This window comes from Bombyx mandarina, chromosome 17 (genome assembly GCF_030267445.1).
Source record: "Bombyx mandarina strain Sakado chromosome 17, ASM3026744v2".
Classification (NCBI taxonomy): Eukaryota; Metazoa; Arthropoda; class Insecta; order Lepidoptera; family Bombycidae; genus Bombyx; species Bombyx mandarina.
Genome location: NC_143223.1, coordinates 13,072,293 through 13,095,029, shown reverse-complemented (window position 1 = coordinate 13,095,029; position 22,737 = coordinate 13,072,293). Strand labels below are relative to the sequence as shown.

The 22,737-nt window shown below is 39.0% G+C and overlaps 1 protein-coding gene across 1 annotated transcript in view; it reads right to left on the bottom strand.

Moving 5' to 3' along the window:
• The window catches only part of Agps (alkyldihydroxyacetonephosphate synthase), a 37,947-nt gene that overhangs the window by 1,261 nt on the left and 13,949 nt on the right, over positions 1-22,737 (bottom strand). Inside the window, exons 3-10 of the mRNA XM_028177572.2 lie at positions 17,533-17,824; positions 14,203-14,388; positions 13,590-13,763; positions 11,953-12,069; positions 4,346-4,492; positions 2,293-2,559; positions 1,323-1,483; positions 476-597 (exon numbers count right to left, since the gene is read on the bottom strand). Coding sequence (XP_028033373.2) covers positions 476-597; positions 1,323-1,483; positions 2,293-2,559; positions 4,346-4,492; positions 11,953-12,069; positions 13,590-13,763; positions 14,203-14,388; positions 17,533-17,824 — 1,466 coding nt within the window. The remainder of the gene's footprint in view (positions 1-475; positions 598-1,322; positions 1,484-2,292; positions 2,560-4,345; positions 4,493-11,952; positions 12,070-13,589; positions 13,764-14,202; positions 14,389-17,532; positions 17,825-22,737) is intronic.

Genomic DNA, 22,737 nt, shown 5'->3' with positions numbered 1-22,737 from the left:
ACATACATTAAACTTTTAAAATTAAAAATAAGTCTAACGATTTTCCTTAAAGTTTGATCACCGATGACCTGAGAAGAATTGGCAAGAAACTCAGCGGGCATGTCTTTTTTTTTTTTTTTTTAAATATGAAATTATTATTTATTTATTTTTTAATATTAGATTATTATTTTTTTTAAATAAGATTTTTTTACAATGAGTATTATAACGTAACAATTACTACGATATTGAAATGCCCGGAGCGAGCAACTCATTCCCACTTTGTGCAATCTTCTAGATAATCATTGACTTTATAGTACGCTTTATTGCACAGATGTTCTTTAATAGTTTTCTTAAACCTATGTATATGTAGGTTCTGAACATCTTGTGGGATTTTGTTGTACAGGCGCACAGACAAACACCCGAATGAATTTCGTATCTTATGTAACCTACTACTGATCGGCACAACTTTATCTTTTAAAAAATTAATGAAACTCACCACCGCAAGCTAATATTTCATCTCTGGCTGCTTCCTCGATTTGCTCGTACGTTTCGACAGGGTTTTCACAGTCACCCGAGTAAAATCCAAAATAAAAATAAATACAGCAACCGGCGTCGTAACTGTGGATCAAAAGACTCGCATTATAAAACGTATTTATTTTATACCATTAAAAAAAATATTATAATATTTATTCGTGAATTTTTTTATGGACCTTCATTCTCTAAAAATGTGTACTTATGTGTATCAGTCTCTAGTTCCCTTAAAACACTGATTTTTAGTTTGGGGGTAGGTGACTGTTTGCTAATTGTTAAAATCATTAATAAATGATTGAAAATGTTTAAAAAACTACTAAATACATATACAATATTAAAAAAAACAAATTTAAATATTCTTGTTTATATTATTCGACAACGAATTCCATAATGAAGGAGCAGCGTCATGAAAAATTTAATCTTAGGGTGGTCTATTATGGACACACGCGGGCAGGTATCACTGTTCAGCTTACATTTACCACGAAGCAATCAGGGATTCCTATTTTTTATTATTGCTTAGATGGATGGACGAGCTCACAGGACACGTGGTGTTAAGTGGTTACTGGAGCCCATAGACATCTACAATGTAAATGCGCCACCCACCATGAGATATGAGTTCTAAGGGAGTTCAAGTCTCAAGATAAGTGAGCAGTGGTGAACATTGAACAAAGTCTGGTTTGAAGGGTGGGGCAGCCGTTGTGACTGTACTTGAGACCTTAGAAATTATTCTCATGTTGTCGCATTTACGTTGTGGATGTTTATGGGCTCCCTAACCATATAAGCAATAAATAAAAAAAAACGGAAAATCTTACGTTTGAGTGAGGCGGCACGAGATCAGGAACCGGGTGATACTTCTGGCGAGACACTCGTCCCGGACGCGAGTCTTCACGTTCCTGCAGAGAGCCAGGGTGCGGTCCCAGGGCACCGACGTCTCGAACGATTCCGCCACTATGTCGAACTCTATCGCGATGTCCTGTATACAAAATAAAAAGTAATATTAATATATTTAGTGTCAATCTGTTTTAGGACTTAACCGTTGGCCTGGTCTGCATCAGGGGAAGAGTTTGCAATTCTCTTGGTCTAAAGTGAACACTTCCTAAAATAGCCTTAGGTTTGATTCCCGTTCAGTCGTTTTTTTTTTGACGTGACAGACAGCCTCTTATAATTCGATGGAGCCGGCTGCACGCACGAAAAAACATGACTCATGCGGCGTTACCTAGCTCTGAGGCGTATTTTGTTATGACGTTGTCACGTTCAACTATCGTCAGTAAACCGACTTTACAGACAACCGATTTTTTGCTTAAATGGGTGGACTAGCCCACCTGGTGTTTAGTGGTTACTGGAGCCCATAGACATCTACAACGTAAATACGTTACCCACCTTGAGATATAACTTCTAAGGTCTCAAGTATAGTTACAATGGCTGACCCACCCTTGAAACCGAAACGTATTACTGCTTCACGGTAGAAATAGGCGGGGTGGTGTTACCTACCCGCGCGGACTCACAAGATGTCCTACCACCAGTAATTATGCAATTATAATTTTTGCGGGTTTTGATTTTTATTACATGTTATTCCTTCACCGTGGAAGTTAATCGTAAAAATTCCTTAGGCTCGTATTTCATTAGTACTATTTCATAGTTTGCAGTTGTCTTGGTCTAAAGCAAACACTTCCTCAGATATCTTTCAGTTGGTTTGCCATATTTTGACTGAGAAAGTTCTGTTAACGAAACCTCGGTCGGTTCGTTAAGGGCAGGGGTCTGGACCGCTGCTGCAGGACTCACCCTGAGGTAGGCTATGACGAAGGTGAGCGTGTATCCGGTCTCGCCGTTCCCAGCGCCGGCGGGCACCCCGCCGTGCCGGGCCGCGATGCTGTTCAGGGCTCGCTCTTGCTCCCTGACTTTCTCCTCGGTGCCCTCCATCAGCAGCGTGACCACGCACAGCTTCAGAGGATCGAACCCTTTGATCCTCGTGATGTACAGTCGCTTCAGCCCGTCCAACAGGACTCCGCCCCATGAGTTCTCCAATTTCAGTGCTTGCCCGAAACGAAACTGTAATGTACGACTTTTATCACTATATGCTTATGTATATGTATAATTATGTATGCTTAAATGTTTAAAACTGCGAAACGGATTTTGATGCGGTTTTTTTTAATAGATAGAGTGATTGAAGAGGAAGCTTTATATGTATAACTAGCGACCCGCCCTCGCTTCGCTTCGGAAACATTAAAACACACATGAAACAAAAAAAAAAAAATAAAAAAAAAGTAGCCTATGTTCATCAGGGACAATGTCGGCTTCTAATGGAAAAAGAATTTTTCAAATCGGTCCAGTAGTTTCGGAGCCTATTAGAAACAAACAAACAAACAAATCTTTCCTCTTTATAATATTATATATATATAATATGTATAATAACATCCATTAAATAGTGGAGAAATTCTGTTATTTTTGAGGTTTCTAATGTGATGTCGAAAATAATAAATAGGTAAAGACAGGTACGGACAACAGGTAAGATGAAAGGCGATTGCACGCAGCAGAGATGCAAATGATGCGATGGATGTGTGGAGTAACGAGAATGGATAGAATACGGAATGAATATGTTAGGGGAAGTCTGAAAGTGGTACCAGTGACCGAGAAATTGAGAAGTGCGCGTTTGATATGTTATGGACATGTGATGAAACGAAATGAAAATAAGGTTGGTAAGAGAGTGTTAACTATGAATTTGGACCGATATAGAGGAAGAGGTAGACCTAAGAAGAAATGGATGGATTGCGTGAAAGACGATATGTGTAAAAGGGGAGTGAGCGAAGAAACGGTATATGATAGAGAAGTATGGAAGGAGAAAACATGTTGCGCCGACTCCAGGTGACTGGGAGAAGGGCAGGAGAATGATGATGAAATAGGTAAAGACAAAATAGTTGATGACATTTTTCTCTTTTGCGTCTTAGTGTGTGTTTATCCTTCTTAGAAAAGTGGCTTTCCGTTTATTGGTTATCAGTTTAGGTAGGAAAAAAAGAGAGCATTTTGAAGTCTGCACGAGTAGGTACCAACATTGTACAAATATAAAAATGTAAATAAATGTAATTATTATTATGTCTACTTTTGCCACGAAGCAGTCATGCGTCCCTCTTGGAGTCTACTACAGTAAAATAGAAATGTCAACCTCCTGTGATGGGGTGGGTAATGATACATATTGTGATGATTATAGGCAGTGGTAACCACTTTACACCGGGTACAAACGCAATACAAAAGATCAATGATAAGATTCAGTGCTTTTCCAACTTTCGTTTTGAATTGCCCTTGTAGGCAGACGAGGATACGGCCCACCTGATGGTGAGTGGTTAACGTTACCCATGGACATCATCAATGTCAGGGGCAGAGCTAAGCCGACACCTACCTATGGGTTCCCCCACAATGGGGGAATACTATGCCATAACAGTTATTACGAATATTTGCATGTATGTGTACACTTAGGTCACACCTATACATAACAAATATCCAAATTTCCTTAGAACAATCAGGCATACCAGCTCACCAGGGGTTCGTCGTACCTTTTTTTATTGCTTAGATGGGTGGATGAGCTCACAGCCCACCCGGTGTTAAGTGGTTACTGGAGCACATAGACATCTACAACGTAAATGCGCTACCCACCTTGAGATATAAGTTCTAAGATATCAGTATAGTTACAACGGCTGTCCCACCCTTCAGACCGAAACGCATTACTGCTTCACGGCAGAAATAGGCAGGGCGGTGGTACCTACCCGCGCGTACTCACAAGAGGTCCTATCACCAGTACCTAGTAGTCAGGTCTTCTTTTGACCTTGTCATATCTACTGACCTGTTCGTTGTCCATTAGTCTGATACTAGAAGGTTGAAGCCTCTTCCTGGCGACTTCCCTTTCGAACCAGAACCCGGACTCCCAGTCGGGGAACACGAGGGATCCGTAGCGAGTCACGGCCGGCACTGGACGGATTTTGATGACGACCTGAAACAGTGATGACAGAGCATGTCCATGTGATGATCAGTCAACACCGCTCGTGGTCATAACCAACGCCAGGATCGCAGACAAGAGGACCATGCCATAGCAATCAGTAAGCACAGCGAAGAGGAGTGAGGAACTTAAATGTTCATATTTTAATCTCATACTTTTTTCTTTTTTTTTTCTTCTTTTGGCAATAGCGTTTACTTTTTGCCAATGACGTAAATTAAAAGATTGGGAAACCAAGTTAAAATAGGATATGAAACATGAGAAACGATCAGATAAGTTGGAAGAAGTTTGAAACGGACAATAAAAATTTCATAAATATACATATATACACTTACAAATCAAATATTTAAACTTTAATATGGTTCTGAAGGATGAAAGATGACAATATTTTATAAAATATACATGGATACATAATTATACAGGATATACAGGTAGGAAAAGGAACATTAAGAGACATTAGATCATTCAGGAATGAGGAGCGGTCGTATAGAGGACATGAAAAGAAAATGTGATCTAGATCACATTTATCTGATTCACATTCACATATGTCAGTAGATACAATGCCTAATCTATTAAGATGAACAGGAGTGCAAACATGACCCAAACGCATTCTTATGATAGAAGAACATACTAGCTTATTGCATTTGACACGGAAAAACCACGGCTTTAATGAAATAATTGGCTGAAGGTTAAAATATCTCCTGCCTTTTGATTGACCAGTTTCAGTCCAGAGTCTATTCCAGCGATCCTGAAGGTGAACTACAGGAAGAGCGCCTAGATCCTGGCAATAAACTTTATAAGGGAAAATGTCGCCATCTTCCACGGCTTCATTAGCTAATTGGTCTGCTTTTATATTACCAGCAATGTCACTATGGCTAGGGATCCATACAAAGAGCACAGAAAGACCAAAATGATTGCATTTATTTAATAGATTTCTTATTTCTATGACAACAGAAGAAATATTTTTTGATTTAAATGGGAACCTATTGAGAGACTGTAAGGCACTTTTTGAATCAGAGAAAATTATTGTTTTTGGAAGTTTAAATAGAATAATATATTCAATAGCCTTAAAAATACCGTAACATTCCCCAGTAAACACCGATGTTTCCGGAGGAAGTTTGATTTTCTGTGATATTTTAAATTGAGCATGATAGACACCTACACCAACAGGATCAGAAGAGGAGTGTTTAGACGCATCCGTGAAAATATGATGGTAATTAACCCAAACAGTATTTTTAAGAAGATTAAATGAAAATTTTGTACAAATATCGTGCTTCTTTAAATCAAAGTTAAAATGGATTTCTGGAAGAGACATTAATGCTTCAAAGCTAGTATTGAAAAGAGGGTAATTAATGGATCGATGAATAGGAGCTTTTATGTTAATAAATTTCTTAAAACTATTGATTAGACAAGGTGGTTTTTTATGTCTCCAATATGCAGATGTATCTATACAATGAGAAAGTTGCTGAAGTTTGTTATAAAGAGAGTGGTTAAGAAACTGAAAAGATCGGAATATAAATTTGTCTGCTAAATATTGACGACGTAGATGTAGTGGAGGATCACCACATTCTACTTGAAGAGCATTGATAGGGCTTGACCGCATAGCACCAGAAACTATTCGTAAAGCTTTGGACTGTATGAGATCTAGTTTTTTAAATGCTTTAACACTCCCAGGCTCCAGCAAGAATGTACCATAATCTAGCATACTTCTTATAAGTGCATTATATAACAATTTCATGCAAAAAGGGTGAGCACCCCACCTAACACCTGACAAACATCTTAAAATATTAAGAGCACGTTCACATTTAGTATTTAGGTAATCACAATGTGGGATACCAGTCAGTTTCGAATCTAAGACAATTCCCAAAAACTTAACATTAGCTTTGACTGGAATCTGATTACCCTCATAAAATATAGAGATAGGAGGAGGCGTTCTTGATCTCGTGAATAAAACTATTGTACTTTTTGCAGGTGATAGATCAAGGCCATTTAGGTCCAACCAAGTTTTTAAATTTATCAGCGATTGTGTTATAGACGAACTAGCTTTTTCAATAGATTTATCACAACAGTAAATTAAAAGATCATCAGCATACTGAAGGACATTTACACTATTAAGTGATGATTTTAAATCTTGAGTATAAATATTATATAATATTGGACTAAGTACTGATCCTTGAGGAAGGCCCTTTGAAACAAGTCGAGTAATTGACTTCCCGTCATCTAGTTTCAGGACTATGTATCTTTCGGAAAGCATGTTTATGATAAACTTTGATAATAGCAGTGGTATATTAAGTTGTAAAAGCTTACTCTTTAAAATACTTATCACTACGTTATCATACGCACAATTTATATCTAAGAACGCAGCTATTACTGATTTATTATTGGAGAATGATAATTGAATATCAGAAACGAATATGCTTAAACTATCAATAGTACTTTTCCCACGTCTGAAACCAAACTGGGATTCACATAATAGACCGTTATGCTCAACAAACCATTCTAAACGGTTTTTTATAAGATGTTCTGTAATTTTCATCAAAACAGAAGAAAGTGCGATTGGGCGATAGGCAGAATGGTCTGAGGAGCACCTATCAGGTTTCAGAACGGGAATTATTTCCTGGCGTTTCCACGTGGAGGGGATGTTACCAGATGTCACTATGGAATTTATAAGAGATAAATAATAAAATAAAGCATCATCATTTAAATGAGAAATAAAGGAATAAGGTATACCGTCCAGTCCAGGAGCAGAATCCTTAACATGTGACAATACACCTTTTAATTCAGTGAGAGAAAATATACTGTTTAGACCAAAATAGTTATGATTATTTATATTTTTTACAGGGTAGGGAATTGTTAAGTCTTCGGGAACGAAAGGAGGAGCTAATTTATCTAAAAAGCTATTAACTAAATGAGAAGGTATTGATTTTGGAGATGAATATTTGAATGCAGATCTAAACCTCCTTATATTTTGCCATACAAGAGATGGTTTGACATCAGGTGATATTGAATAGCAGAAGGTTTTCCAGCCATCAAATTTCTTTTTCTTTAGAAATTTTGAAGTTTCTGACATTATCTTTGTAAGAATTTCAAAATTCTCATCAGTGGAACATTCACAGTATGTAATTTCAGCATATTTTCTTCTCTTTACTGCCTGAGTGCATTCATTATCCCACCAAGGAGGAGAAGGAATAAAACCCAAAGAGCTATTTTTATTAAGAAAAATTTCATTGGCGACCTCAATAAATGTTCTTGCCAAAGAATCTGCACACAGAGATTCTGTACCTGGATTAATTTTTGGAAGTGTAATAATTTTGTTTTTTATTAGATCTTTATATAAATCCCAATCAGCATCATTAAGCTTATATTTTAGACGAGGAGAATATGTTTTATGTAATACATTATTGCTGTTATTGCCGGTTGGAAATGATAATAATAATGGGAAGTGATCACTACCAAAAGTAGATCGCAATGGATCCCAAGACAAAGAAGAAGCAAGATTAGGTGTAGAGACTGTTAAATCTGGACAACTTGGGCCCTCGTCAGGAAGAGAACGTCGAGTAGGGCGACCATCATTTAATATACACAAATTCACTGAATCAAATATATCTATTAATGTGTTACCATAGCTATTAGAAGATAAGTAACCCCAGGATTCATGGCGACAGTTAAAATCGCCAAGGATCATAAAAGGCTTTGGAAGAATGTAAATGATATCTTTAATTTCATTCAAGATTGCAGAAGAAGGATGAGGTATATAAATAGATACATAACAGATATTTTCGACTAAAGCAGCAATAATAGAAAAATTATTACTGTGAGAAGGAATAGAGAAGAGAGAAAAAGAAAGGGGGTGTTTCACAAGCATGGCTACTCCGCCATGCCCATCCACACGATCTTCCCTGAGACATGAATAACCACGAATCTTAAATAAAGATCCTGGTTTCAACCATGTCTCTTGAAGAGCACAGATATAAGGTTTATATTTATTTAATAAATAAATAAGATCACTTTTTTTAGGAGTGATGCTTTGACAATTCCATTGAAGAACTTTGTCCATTATTTGGTTTATAAATTTGAGTAATTGCAGAAACTAATAAGGCAGCGTTGGACGGTGTAAATTCATTCGATTGACTAAGAGATTTTATAAGAGAGATAATTAAATTAAGTACTGGGGTTTCCAATGGGTTTTCATTGTCTTTGTCAGTTAATGCACATCCATTGGAGGGTTGGGGAATATTAAAATCCCTTAAAATTTCTTGGTGAGCTGATTTGTCATACCCTTTGCTAAGTGTAGGTGGAGGCTTTGGTTTAACAAAAACAGTTTTTTTATATGAAGTACTACTGTTCATAGCTTTAGATGTAGGATGTTGATGCTGGGTTGGAAAAGTATTAGGAGTGATGTTAGGTGATGAGAGCAATGCATCTGCATAAGAAATTTGAGAGACAAATGGATGTAGTTTTGAAGCTTCTGAATAGGAAATACAGCTCTTAGCCATTGATTCCTTTATAGCTCTTTGTCTTTCATATTCTAAGCATTTTTATCGGTTGCAATATGGGACCCCTTACATAGACAACAAGATATAAAATCTTCTTGAATGGAGCAGTTATCACCACTATGTCCTTGACCACATCTAAAACATCTTGGTTTAGATCTGCATTGAGATTTGACATGCCCAAACCGACAACAATTGTAGCATTGAATAGTAGGATATATATACAAGTCTACAGTAAGAGCAGTGTAGCACATATAAACACGTTTAGGCAAAATTTTACCATCAAAAGTAAATACTACAGACTCAGTACATTTAAGATGGTTTTGTCCATCAATCATCATCTTCCGTTTTATTCTCCTAATTTTTATGATTGGACCGCACCCAATAGGAACAGAAACATTATCTTTTATTTCCTCTTCGGACCACTCAGCTGGAACTCCTCTTACTATTCCTATTCTGCTCACAGAAAATGATGGAATAAAAGCCTTATATTTTTCACATTCTAAATTTTTGTTTTCAACAAAGTCATTTGCATCTTGATACTTAGAAAAAGAAATAGATAGTCTATTCCGGCCTATCCTTTTTAAACTTCCATTCACAATATTTTTAATAGAATTTCTTTTGAGAAAGCGTCCAAATGTAACTGGATGTAAAGTAATATTATCGTCGGGAGATGAAAATTGTTTTTGAATGTGAACAACATAAGGAGCAGCATCGGATGAGTTATATAACAGCCTTGCAACAGGGGGCTGTGGTTGTGGTGGAGAGTCTGTGTTATTGTTTTGTGTGGTCTCTACTACTATAGAAGAATTATTGCCGGAATCGACTTTGGAAAGTATTTGTTTACTAATTTCTACACATTGGCAATCACTTTCCTTAACATCTTTCTTATCACCACGGTGTTTTCGTCGTCTTTTATTACAGTGCCTGCAGATTCTGGGCAGAGCTGACACTCTTTTACGACCACAAGATATTTGGGAAACTGAACCATCTGTATCCATGGTACTACCATCGTCATTATTTGAAATTGTCACTACATGACCTATATCGGGGGCTGTCCCCCCAGGATCACCCGGGGGGTCCATCATGTCATGAAGGAAAAGAGAAGAAAATAAAGCTTACCAATAGTATGAAATTTACACAGAATAAATCAAATTTAAACTTTAATACTAACTAACTACTAAAATATATACAAACTACAACTTATCTGATCTAAATATTTAAAAAAGAAACAAAAGAAAAAAAGAAAATTAACATGAAAATCAAAATAAAATGGAAAATTAACAAAAAGCACGTCCGACCGATTTGAGGTTTCCCAATCTACCCATCTCATACTTAAATATATCAACAGGATATTGCAAAAAATAATAATAATTAAAGTAACTAAAATATATTTCTATACGACAAAACAAGCAGAGAAGAAAATGAATAATACCTAATTGGTATCGAATTAAAAATTGAAAATAATTCAAATTACCCAAATACATTTAAAATAAATGTAACCTTACGTCGAACCGGTTAAAAAGTATCTAGAGGCCCGAAAAGAATAGGTGAAACTAACTCGGTGGGCTGACTTTTTCCTTATTTCTTTTATTACCTACCTACCTAAGAATTACCCATATTTTATAGAACAAAAAATAATAATTAATATCTAAACTGACACACTTAAATGCGTACACAAAAGTTTCGTAACTGCTCGCGCCGTTAATCGCTGAAGAGTTCTTTTACCCGGCGCTTATCCTGCAAACCTACTTGCTCAAACCTCACCATAAAAATGCTTCGTAAATTAAGACGATGTGGTCTCTGATTTAGCTTCTAAGAACTGAACAAAACATGCAAGTCAAACGAAAACTTGTGATGAAATGGTATAAAAAGGTAAAGGATAGAGCGAACGGCTAATTCTTTTTTTTTTTGGGTTGGTAGAGAGAATCGGGCTTAGTCCAGACACCTTACCGCTCGGCTAGGCCAGATGGAGACACTTGAGTGCTTTGCCAAGGTGGAGGGTTTGCTAAAAGAGATTTAACATCTCAGGGGTTACTGCTTCGTGATCTACTATTGGCTCGGAATCGCGACTATGAAGATCCGGCGAGAAACTCAGCGGGCTGTGTCTGTGGGTTAATTCACTCGTTGAGCCCTTCGTCGCAAGCGACGGGTTCGGCGAGGACTCTGACCGGTGCTTGAGGTACCTTAAAGGCACCGTTAATGGATCGGGAGGATCCGTAATGACGTGTTTAGGGCTGGGAGCCGACAACGAGAGCTCCTGATTGGCCGCGGCGTGCGGTCAGGCGCGGCTACCGTTTGGGTCGCTATATTGCGTTATTTTAAAACTAAATATTTATTACTTTAATATTTGTGCGCATTTACGAATTGGAATTGGTATGCGAATATGTATGTGATTTAAATGCTTGCATGATTAAATTTTTTAATAAGTATAATAATTATTCTGTTTCTTTTTTACATATTAATGTTTATTTTTTAAAATTTAATGCTAATTCAATAGCTATTATCGTCTCGCCGGTCTGCTCGGTGAGATTTCTTGAAAGAACAAATAGTTAATTTGAATTTAATTCTTCTGTAACACTTTTTACGTTATTTTTTGTATGAATTAATAAATAAAAACAGGTTTCGCTTTCCAAGTCAAACGATTCAAATTATAATTGCTGTAATTTACGACAGAATTTTTCGGGTAAGCTTAACCTATAAGTTTTTTTTTTTTTTTTTTTTTTTTCCTACCTAAGCTGATAGCCTTGAAAGGCTATTTCAGCGAAACCTTAACTAGTAGGTGAGCTCACGGGGCTCAAACCTGACGACGTTGCTAACACGGTCCCTAGCAAGAGCCGTGCTTCGCAGAATCTACCACCGGATTGGAAACGCGACCCACTGAGAAGATTCGGCGAGAAACTCAGTAGTGGGCAGTGTCTGAGGGTAAAAGTATTGAAGTGATGTTTGTGATCTCGTACAAACCTCTGTGACGACACCGAAGCATCCTTCGGAGCCCATCACGACGTGTTCCCATTCCGGACCGCACGACATCCTCGGCACGCGGCAGCTCTTCTCGAGCACTCCTTTCGGCGTCACCACCTTGTAACGGAGAAGGTTTATTAGTGGTATGACCTCTTGTGAACCCCGAACCTTGTAATGGAAAAGGTTTATTATTTGTAGGACTTCTTGTGAACCCCGAACCTTGTAATGGAAAAGGTTTATTAGTGGTATGACCTCTTGTGAACCCCGAACCTTGTAATGGAAAAGGTTTATTATTTGTAGGACTTCTTGTGAACCCCGAACCTTGTAATGGAAAAGGTTTATTAGTGGTAGGACCTCTTGTGAACACCAAATGGTAGGTACCACAACCCTGCTTATTTCTGTCGTAAAAGCAGCATGCTCGCTCAAATCGGTATTTAAGTCGTCGATGTCAATTGCTCAGGTAACCCTTAGCACCAGGTGGCACGAGAGGTCGTCCTATCTTCTTCAACCCGTGTCCACCCAATTCTGGGCGTAGGTCTCTTCGAATGCACCCCATTATCATCGGTCTCTTGCCTTTTGCATCCAGTCTCTACGAAACACTTTGACCAGGTCATCGGTCCACCTCATTGGCTGTCTGCCCACGTTACGACGTCCAGTACGAGGTGTCTCCACTCCAGTACTTTTGTGCCCCACCGATTGTCAGTGCGACGGCATATGTGACCGGCCCACTTCCACTTTTTCCGAGCATCACTTTGGGGGTCATCCTAAGCAATAACAATATAACGATTTCTACGTTGACCTTTGATATTCAACTTTCCTAGGGGTTGTATAATTTCAACCGGACTTTTAAATGGTAGTAACAAATACATTATTTGTATTGTTTAGGTGGGTGGACTAGTTCATAGCCCACCTGGCGTTTAGTGGTTACCGGAGCCCATAGAGATCTACAACGTAAATGCTGCCACCCACTTTGAGATAAGTTATAAGATCTCAGTATAGTTACAACGGCTGCCCCAACCTTCAAACCGAAACGTATTACTGCTTCACGGCAGAAATAGGCAGGGTGGTGGTACCTACCCGCGCGGACTCACAAGAGGTCCTACCACCAGTAATTATGCAAATTATAATTTTGCGGGTTTGATTTTTACTACACCATGTTATTCATAGACCGTGGAAATCAATCGTGAATATTTTGTTAAGTACATATTTTATTAGAAAAATTAGTACTTCGATTATTACTACTATTGCACGACTATTGCTTAGGTCATAGAGTGCACTAGCCGCCCGGTTTTGAGTGGTTATTGAAGTCCATAAACGGGAACGCAGCTACCCATTTTGAAATCGATCTAGCTACGATTTATTTTCAGAAAATGTTGTTTTATTCGTGTTTTCACTAATCAACTTTATCGGTAATCAACTTACTTAAACATAAACTACTTTTTTGTATTGACAGAAAATAACAAATAATATAACATAGTATCAATAGATATGTAAATCGTATTTAAATATAATTTCTAAAAAACACAATTTATCGAAAAAAAGTATCGAGCAAAGCTCGGTCATCGTCTGGTAATTTATTATGCAATAAAAAAAGACATAAAAAATCGATATTCATATAGTTTATAAAAAATCCTTACCTTCGTCTGCACAACTAAATCTTCTATATTCCCATATGTGTTCTTCTTCATGCCGCTGGCTCTTGTCGCAACCCACCCCCCGAGGGTGGAGAACTCGTACGAGTCTGGCTCGTGGCCGACGGTGAAGCCGCGGGACCGCATCTCCCGCTCTAAGTCTTGACCGACTATTCCTGCCTTCGGGACACGGAATATTGAAAGAACACTCACAAATTTGACCGAATTTTACAGTGAAATGAGGGGTTTCTAACAAAAGATATAGCCACGGTCAGGTTCTCGTAAACTCGTTTACGTAATGGGAAATGGCTCACGGGTGCTCACTTACTGGTAGATACCATCACCCTGCCTATTTCTACCGTGAAGCAGATGCGTTTTGGTTTGAGGGGTGGGGCAGCCGTTGTAACTATACTGAGACCTGAGAACTCATATCTCAAGGTAGATAGTACCACGTTGTAGATGTCTATGGGCTCCAGTAACCACTTAACACCGGGTGGGCTGTGAGCTCGTCCACCCATCTACGCAATAAAAAAATACCATGAATCTGTAGGCCTAATTAATAGCACGAGAAACGGTATAGTTTGTAATACGAATACATAAACTAAACGTATTTATTTACTTGCACTCTCGCCAGTAGCTGTTCCTTGTCCAACCACAGTATTGAATTCATTTCGCTCGTGTCCAGGGCGACTATGGGCCTGGGTTCGTTCTCGGGGCAAGTGACCGCGCCGGACACCGACGTGCCCCCACCGAAAGGAATGATCACGAAGTTGTGCCGCGACGCACATTGGACTATCTTTTCTACCTGAAAGAAAGAGAAAAAATGCCAATAATCTCATCACCATTCATCAACTAGCCGAGAACGATTTCCACAGTGCGACCATTGTCAAATACTCAGCGCTTTTTGATCGTACTTCTAGAACTTGTGAGTTTTATGGGATACTCAAGATATCTAATCTTGGTATTATCGGCTCTATGTAGGATATGGAGACTGAAATATTTGACCTCTAATAAACAAAAAAAAGCAAATTGAATCTGTCAAACTTCAATTTTTGACATTTGTCATTTATGACATTAGAATCGTCTCTCGTTGGCCGATCGAAACGATTTGCATTTTAGTCTAGATTATTATTAAATGTAATAATTTAACAAAACTCACAGTGAAATGTAACTTTACGAAGTCAGAACGTTCGGAAACGAATTCACTACGCTTAAAGCAAATACTTGCAAACCTAATGTATATTAATTGTCATCTAATCCGCAAAAAAAAGTCGTACTAATATTAATTTCATTTGAAATTACGTAACACCGAGTCATATATTAGTACATAATATATGGTTCAAAATGAAATTATTAGTACAAAGTAAAGAGTTTTGAGCAGATAAATAAGTATTTCGTTTTATTATATTCCCAATAGTCGTCATCATCAGACCACGGACGTCTACTGCTGGACATATGCCTTCTCCAAAGTAAGATATCTTGGCCTATCTTGTGGGAGGCCTATGCACCCCGGTCGGCGGTGTATCGCGTTCCGACCCGGCAGGCTGGTTCTGGCCCAGCGGGGTATCCCGGAACACCAGCGGCACCGCCCGGGCGGCCTAGTAGGGCCGCCGTACCGCGGAGACCGACCTCGTTGGTCGTCGACTATCGCCTCGACGACCCATCGGTCGGGCGTCCTCGGGGTGGCGCCGCGTGTCTGGTTGTAGTGTTGACCGCGGGAACCCCCCTACTCTGACCGGGTTCTGACCCCGGACGGAGATCGGACGTCGGGTGTAAGAGTGCAGGGGAGTCGTTTAGTGGGTGGGCCCTAAAATCCTTGGGCCCGCGATCTGCTCTCAACACCTGCAGATCGTTAAGTCTCACATACCCCGCGCGCCCCCTAGGCGCGGGGACCTCGTAGGAGGCTCGGCCCCCGGCCCGAAAAAAAAAAAAGGCCTATGCACGCTATATTTCCCGGTGCGCGGTCACGACTCGTTTTTTACGAAGTTCTTACAATAATCACAACTTCTCCAATCATAGCCTCTTCCAAAAATTCTTAAGAACAAAGGCATTTGATACAATATTATCATCATTCATTTGCCGTAAATTTGTCTGACTACCTACACCAAAAAGAAAAAAATCTTGCCATATACAAAGGTAAGCGATACCTACCTGTGGTAGAATAGAAGGAATACGCCAAAAATTTGAATGACGTTACCGATTATTTCAAGATAAGCTTGTATATAATGTATCACTACTAAATATCCAGTTTCGTGTATTCTGAATGTACTATCTATAGACATGGCAGATGATTCCGCTTAAAATATACCTTTTGAATCGTTATGGCCAGGTAAAAATAGAATTCGCATTAATGTACATTTTTGTTATTAAATTGCTCTGAAATTCATAGTCTTGACGTCATCCGAGTTCCGTCTAAATTCCTTCACACCCTATACCTATATTTACATTTCGCACATATGTAACTACTAGTTTGTCTGTTATTTACGATGATACCTACACTGATTATTACCTTTTATGTAAACAGTTCACTAAGGATGACGTATAAACCAACAAAATAAAATGTCACATACGTTTGACATTTTAATGTGCAATTTTTCGTTGTTTTTTTGTTATCTATACTTCTATACTAATATATAAAACTAGTGGTTTTTACGGATGTTCCGTTATAACTACTGAACCATGCATCCGATTGACTTGAAACTTGGTATCCATGTAGAAAATACATGTACTTAATAGATAGATAGAGATGAGTATCTTTGCGGGGTTGAGAAATAATAATGTTAATTTTAAATGCCCAGCGAAGCGGACGGGTACAGCTAGTTGCATATATGAGCCCAGGGTGGGCCTTAACCTGGTACAGAATGTCTCTCGAGATTGCTCTGTTAAGGACTTTCTCCTTCCAGTTCTTGACACCGATAGCTTTGAGATCCTGCTCTACGCCATCTAACTATCGGAGTTTGGCTCTGCCACGACTTCTGCGGCCCTCTGATTTGCCATATAGTAGTTGACTTGGCATTTTGGTCTCCTCCATTCGAACTACATGTCGTGCCCATCGTAGGCTTCCAATTTGATTGGATTACGCTAGTATAATTATAAATATTCTGCTGCTGCCCATTCTCCAGTTAGTCTTTTAGCGTCTTTAATGACCACCTACGGGAATAGATAGCATGGCCATAGGGCCGCGAATAGTCGCGGTCATACAGAACCGATGAGTTATTGGTTTTCAAATAATTATAATTCGGCTATAATTATTTTAAAACCTTAAGTTTGGAATTAGATCGACCCATATCTTGCTGCCGGTGCCGTAAAAGACGAATAAGGGACTCGAATGACGTCAGACAGGCGGATGGTTGTAAGTCATATCAAATCCCTACGCAGCATGATAAGAGGACATGCTGCGTCAACCCCATGTAATGTGAGAGATAAGGGCAACAAAAAGAGCAAGAGATAATTTAAGAACAAACCTTTTTTTGGGTATTTACGGCACCTGAGGTAAGCGGTTACCGTGTCACATGGACATGAATAATGCAAGGGATACGTCATGTACATTCAATAACCAATTTTTATTTATTTTTTTATTGCCCTTGTAGGCAGACGAGCATGGTGAGTGGTTACCGTCGCCCATGGACTTCAGCAATGCCAGGGGCAGAGCCAAGCCGCTGTCTATATAACAGAGGACGAAATCTCGTGTCCATGAAATAAATAAAAAAACGTTCATCCAATCACTATTTTTGTGTATAAATAACTAAAACTTAATAATTCGGTATACATGAAACGAAAAAAAAAAACCTTAACAGAGTCGCACTTTTTGCTCGGCGTACCAGCGGGTCAGTCAACTAACCTACAACTTACAATCGACGACTGGCTTAAAAGAGTAAAGATCTAGTTATTTAACAGTTTGGCAGCTGAACAAAGGAAGCCGGTTAATAGTTTGGCGCGATTTACTGACCTGCTCATGACAATCTGGCCATATGACAGCGTCAGGTATTCTCCGAAAGCTGTTATTTCTGACGTTCGCTATGTCCTTTAAGGTCTGCCCGTGTGCTCTAATCAGTCTATCCATGCCGTCCACGCTTACTGCGGCGATCATCTCCAATTCATCCTTAACGTTTTCCGGCAGGCGACTTTCTGCAAAACTACTTGGCGCTTCCGGAATTTTGGGCGGTGAATCTGGATCTATGCCAAAGTTGTCTATGGCCCACTGCGGTAGGTGGGGTAAGCATTTCCCTGCTATTGAGTATCTGGAAAGAAATTTTTAATTAACTCAATGATAAAAATATTGTGTTCATTATTATATGTCTGACCGTCCGCGACCAAGAAAACTGTAAAGTATTTGAAACATCGCAAGTCATAAGCGCGAGATGAAGCCGTAAAATTAGTTTTAATTGTTTCAACGGCTCCCTGAGGCCGCCGGAAATAAAAAGATATGTTAAGAATAAAGTAAGAATAATGCGAGCCCTGATGTTAAAAGCGGTCACCGGGTCTTTGCATAGTCAATACCACCTCGGGACATGTATAAGGTCAAACTCTCAAATTGTACTATACAACGGTGGTCCCATTCTTTAAGCATAAACGCTGCTTCTCGGGAAAAATAAAGGGTGGTATTACACGTGGGCTCTACCGACTAATAGATACGAACATCGAATATCTACATATTCGATGCAAATCTATACCTATATATGTGCATATTATGTATTCTATAAAAATGTGAAAAGAAATAAAAATTAAGTACAAGTTTCTCCTCTGTTTTTCAATAGATTCATTTTCTTTCATACACTATGACGAGTTTTAGTCTCATCTGTAAAAAGAAAATGTTTGAAAATAGTTTTTTTTCCCTTAGCATTTGCATAGTAGTTTCTACTCCTTAAGTTGTTCTAATAATAGTATCATGATTGGAAAGTCTAGTCTCGAATCTAACAGTTTAATCTGCTAGAGGCGCCACCATCATTAACGAAGAAAACTTCGATTTTGATGACGACTTTAAGGTTGGTAATATACAGATCTTCTTATTTTTTTAGTTTTTCCTACCTAAGCTGATAGATAGCCTTGAGAAGCTATTTCAGCATAACCTTAACTAGTAGGTGAGCTCACGGGGCTCAAACCTGACGACGTTGCTAGCACGAACCCTAGCAAGAGTCGTGCTTCGCAGAATCTACCACCGGATCGGAAACGCGACCCACTGAGAAGATTCGGCGAGAAACTCAGTAGGCTGTGTCTTAGGGTTAATTTAGTCGTCGTGCCCTTCGTCGCAAGCGACGGGTTCGACGAGAACGATGACCGGTGCTTGAGGTATCTAAAAGCACCGTTAGTGGATCGGGAGGATCCGAAATGACGTGTGAAAATAGAAAGATAAGGGCTAAGTAAGTACAGCATACGGTATCTATAAGAGTACACCGCTTACCGACTACACCAAAAGATGCTTGGTGAACATCTTAAATTGTATTGTGATGACATGGCCTCGAGCAGGGAGAGATGGCGCGACATCGTGAGACGCATCAAGTCTGCCCCTTCCAACACTACATGACGATCACGACCACTCTGTCAAGAGTGACACGATTGAGAAGAAGAACATGTTGTATTATTGTCGATGTCGAGCTCCTGTGGCGGCGATATAAACATAGAACAGTTTTAAAGTCTAATTTTGAAGGTCGAGAAAAGGGTATCGAGCGCCTTTACGGTCATTTCTTACAAATAAACAAATTAACGACCAAAAACTTTAATAACCGTGAGAAACAAACGAGGGAGAAAAAATCTCTAAAATCCTTTCAATTAAATTCGTTGATGTCTATCTTTAAAATTATTTCCCACGGAAAAATCTCCAAAAAGAATTATGAGTTGTTATTAAAAGCAGAAGTGTCAGACAAAAACAATATGTTTACGTTTTTAGCGTAACTCACTCTTTATTTATATTTAATGGAATTTCCTAACGGCAACATTAGTCTTTAGTTATTGTTAGGAAAACTTGAAGTACGTATTCACACATTGTGCACATAAGCAACAAACAATGCAGCCTCGTCGGAGAGCATATTCTCTGCTCTTACAAGGTACAATATCTGTCCAAGGAAAAATGGCCAGTTCATGCTGGATTTGGACTCGGAGAAATTTAAGTATTTAATGCTATATGGTCATAGTATGAATATGGATCTCAAGGCTTGGTTGGGCTTCAAATTATTTTTGAAGGCAGGCGAGATACGGTTCTCCTGATAGTGAGTAGTCACAGATTTTCATGTAGCCAATGCCAATGCCTAATAGCCGAGCCGCTGACCTGAACCTTGTTTAAAGAAGAATGCGTCATAGAAATAATGCGAATCTTTCATTTGAGAACGAACGATTTCTACGTTGAACTTTGATGTTCAACTTTTCTAGGGGTTGTATAATTTCAATCGGACTTTTAAATGGTAGTAACAAACACATTATATGTATTGTTTAGGTGGGTGGACGAGCTCACAGTTCACCTGCTGTTTAGTGGTTACCGGAGCCCATAGACATCTACAATGTAAATGCCACCACCCACCTTGAGATAAGTTATAAGGTCTCAGTCAGTAAGGTCAGGTGGGTAGCGGCATTTACGTTGTAGATTTCTATGGGCTCCGGTAACCAATTCACACCAGGTGGGCTGTGTTTTCCTCTGTTAACTTAAAAATTTCAAACAATCCGTAAGTTCGTTATTATTAACAATCCGAACTTAGGGGAGTGCTCTGAGGAATTGTTCGAGATGATACCGGCATCTCGTTTTTCCCATCGCACCGCCCGCCACTGGAGTAGAGTTCATCCATACTACCTGGAGCCACTGTGGTCATCCACAGTGCGTTTCCAGAGGTCTTTTTTGCCATGTACCATCCGGCTATGGAATGAGCTTCCCTCCACGGTGTTTTCCGAGCGCTATGACATGTCCTTCTTCAAACGAGGCTTGTGGAGAGTATTAAACGGTAGACAGCGGCTTGGCTCTGCCCCTGTCATTGCTGAAGTCCATGGGCGACGGTAACCACTCACCATCAGGTGGGCCGTATGCTCGTCTGCCTACAAGGGCAATAAAAAAAAAAAGAACTGCCCTATTCTATAACGAGTCAAATGGAATAATCATTTTCTCATAGCCTAAGCTAACTTAGCAAATTATATTACACAAAGATTTATTGCCAATGAAATATGTACTACAATGGACATTAAAGACGTTGCTTGTTGACCGCGGTCGGTATGACAATATGTAAACAGTTTGTGTCCACACAATTGCTATTCGACGATTACGTTGTTTTATACAAAATCGACAATAAATTTTATTGCTCATTGCGAGGTGCATTGAAGTAGTCTTAAGTATATTTGCATTGGAAATTCGAGTGCCGAAGTGGTAGAATTATATAATAATATATAATTATATTATATATAACATTACAAATTGTGTACTGGTTTTTAAAATAGAACGATTACTGTCTAAGTTCTGTAAAACGCATTAAAATCTAAATTCGGATAATTAATTTTAGATGTAAGTTTGAAGATTCTTATTTTGTCTTTATTGTTGTTATTTAAACAAATGCATTAGTTGTATACGAAGTTAGAATACTTGGTAAGTCCAAACATTAAACATCGTCAGGAATCACGAACGTGATTAATTAAGTCCCAAGTTCATAGGTGTTTTGATATTTCGAAAAAGAAAAAAAAACCTATGACACTGATAAATTATTGCACTGATATTAAGCACGTAGTCGGGAGATCAGAAAATATCGAACGCTAATATCAGCGTGCGTTTTTTATCATCCAGTCGACAGGGCCTTGTGAATCCATTACGAAATCTGGTGTTGGAGGCGAATGAATGCTGAGAGTACCATAAGCTCACAAACCAGTCGATACTGCTGGTATTCAAAATGAGCATGCGAATTGATCACACACCCACATGATTGTACACAACGCGAACACTGCTTTTTGTGTTACTTTATCCATTTACTGAGAAGGGGAGACGAAAACTGAGAGAGGTTAATCGCTGATGGAAATACAAAATATAACATGGTCGGGCATCATCACCATAGACGGGACCAGCTCAAAGCTAAGAACCACCATAGTTCCATTAAGTTCATCAAGTCGTTTGTTTCCTTCTATTATATTTTGTACCGTATGTACATCGAAGTCGTCGTGGCTTAACGGGTAAGACGTCCGGTGCATTCGTGTTGAGCGATGCACCGATGTTCGAATCTCAGGCGGGTACCAATTTTTCTAATGAAATACGTACTCAACAAATGTTCACGATTGACTTCCACGGTGAAGGAATAACATTGTGTAATAAAAATGAAACCCGCAAAATTATAATTTGCGTAATTACTGGTGGTAGGACCTCTTGTGAGTCCGCGCGGGTGGGTACCACCGCCCTGCCTATTTCTGCCGTGAAGCAGTAATGCGTTTCGGTTTGAAGGGTGGGGCAGCCGTTGTAACTATACTGAGACCTTAGAACTTATATCTCAAGGTGGGTGGCGCATTTACGTTGTGGATGTCTATGGGCTCCAGTAACCACTTAACACCAGGTGGGCTGTGAGCTCGTCCACCCATCTAAGCAATAAAAATGGAAAGTATTCTCAAGAACTGTTTGAGATAATCCCATCATCTCGTTTTTCATCCATACTAACTAGAACCACTTCGTTCCTCCACAGTGCGTTTCCAGAGATCTTTTCTGCAATGTACCATCCGACATTGAATTGACTTCCCTTCAAGATGTTTTCTTACTGCAATAACATGTCATTTTTTCAAACGAGCTTTGTGGAGAGTACTCAATAGGCTGGCTGGCCCCTGACATTGTTCATGTCAGTTAGCGACAGAAACCATTCACCGTTAGATTGGCCATATGCTCGTCTGCTTACAAGAGCATAAAAAAAAAAAAGATTAAATGTCTCTTTTAAAGGAACATCGTCTAGACATCTAATAGCAAAATTAACAACACAGTACAAATGTCGCTGTAATTATCGAATATTGTAAAATTATACTTTTAGTTACCGAAAAAGGTTTTTTTTTTTTTAAGCTTCGTACAAATATTTACACAAAACGTATCTATTAGTGTATCTGACATATTCCTCAACTGTTTGATTTGCAACTCTATGTAATGTTGACAGTGGGCACCGTCGCATTACGTAATAACAACGCTTTGATGTGTTTACAATAGTGGTTTGTGCCC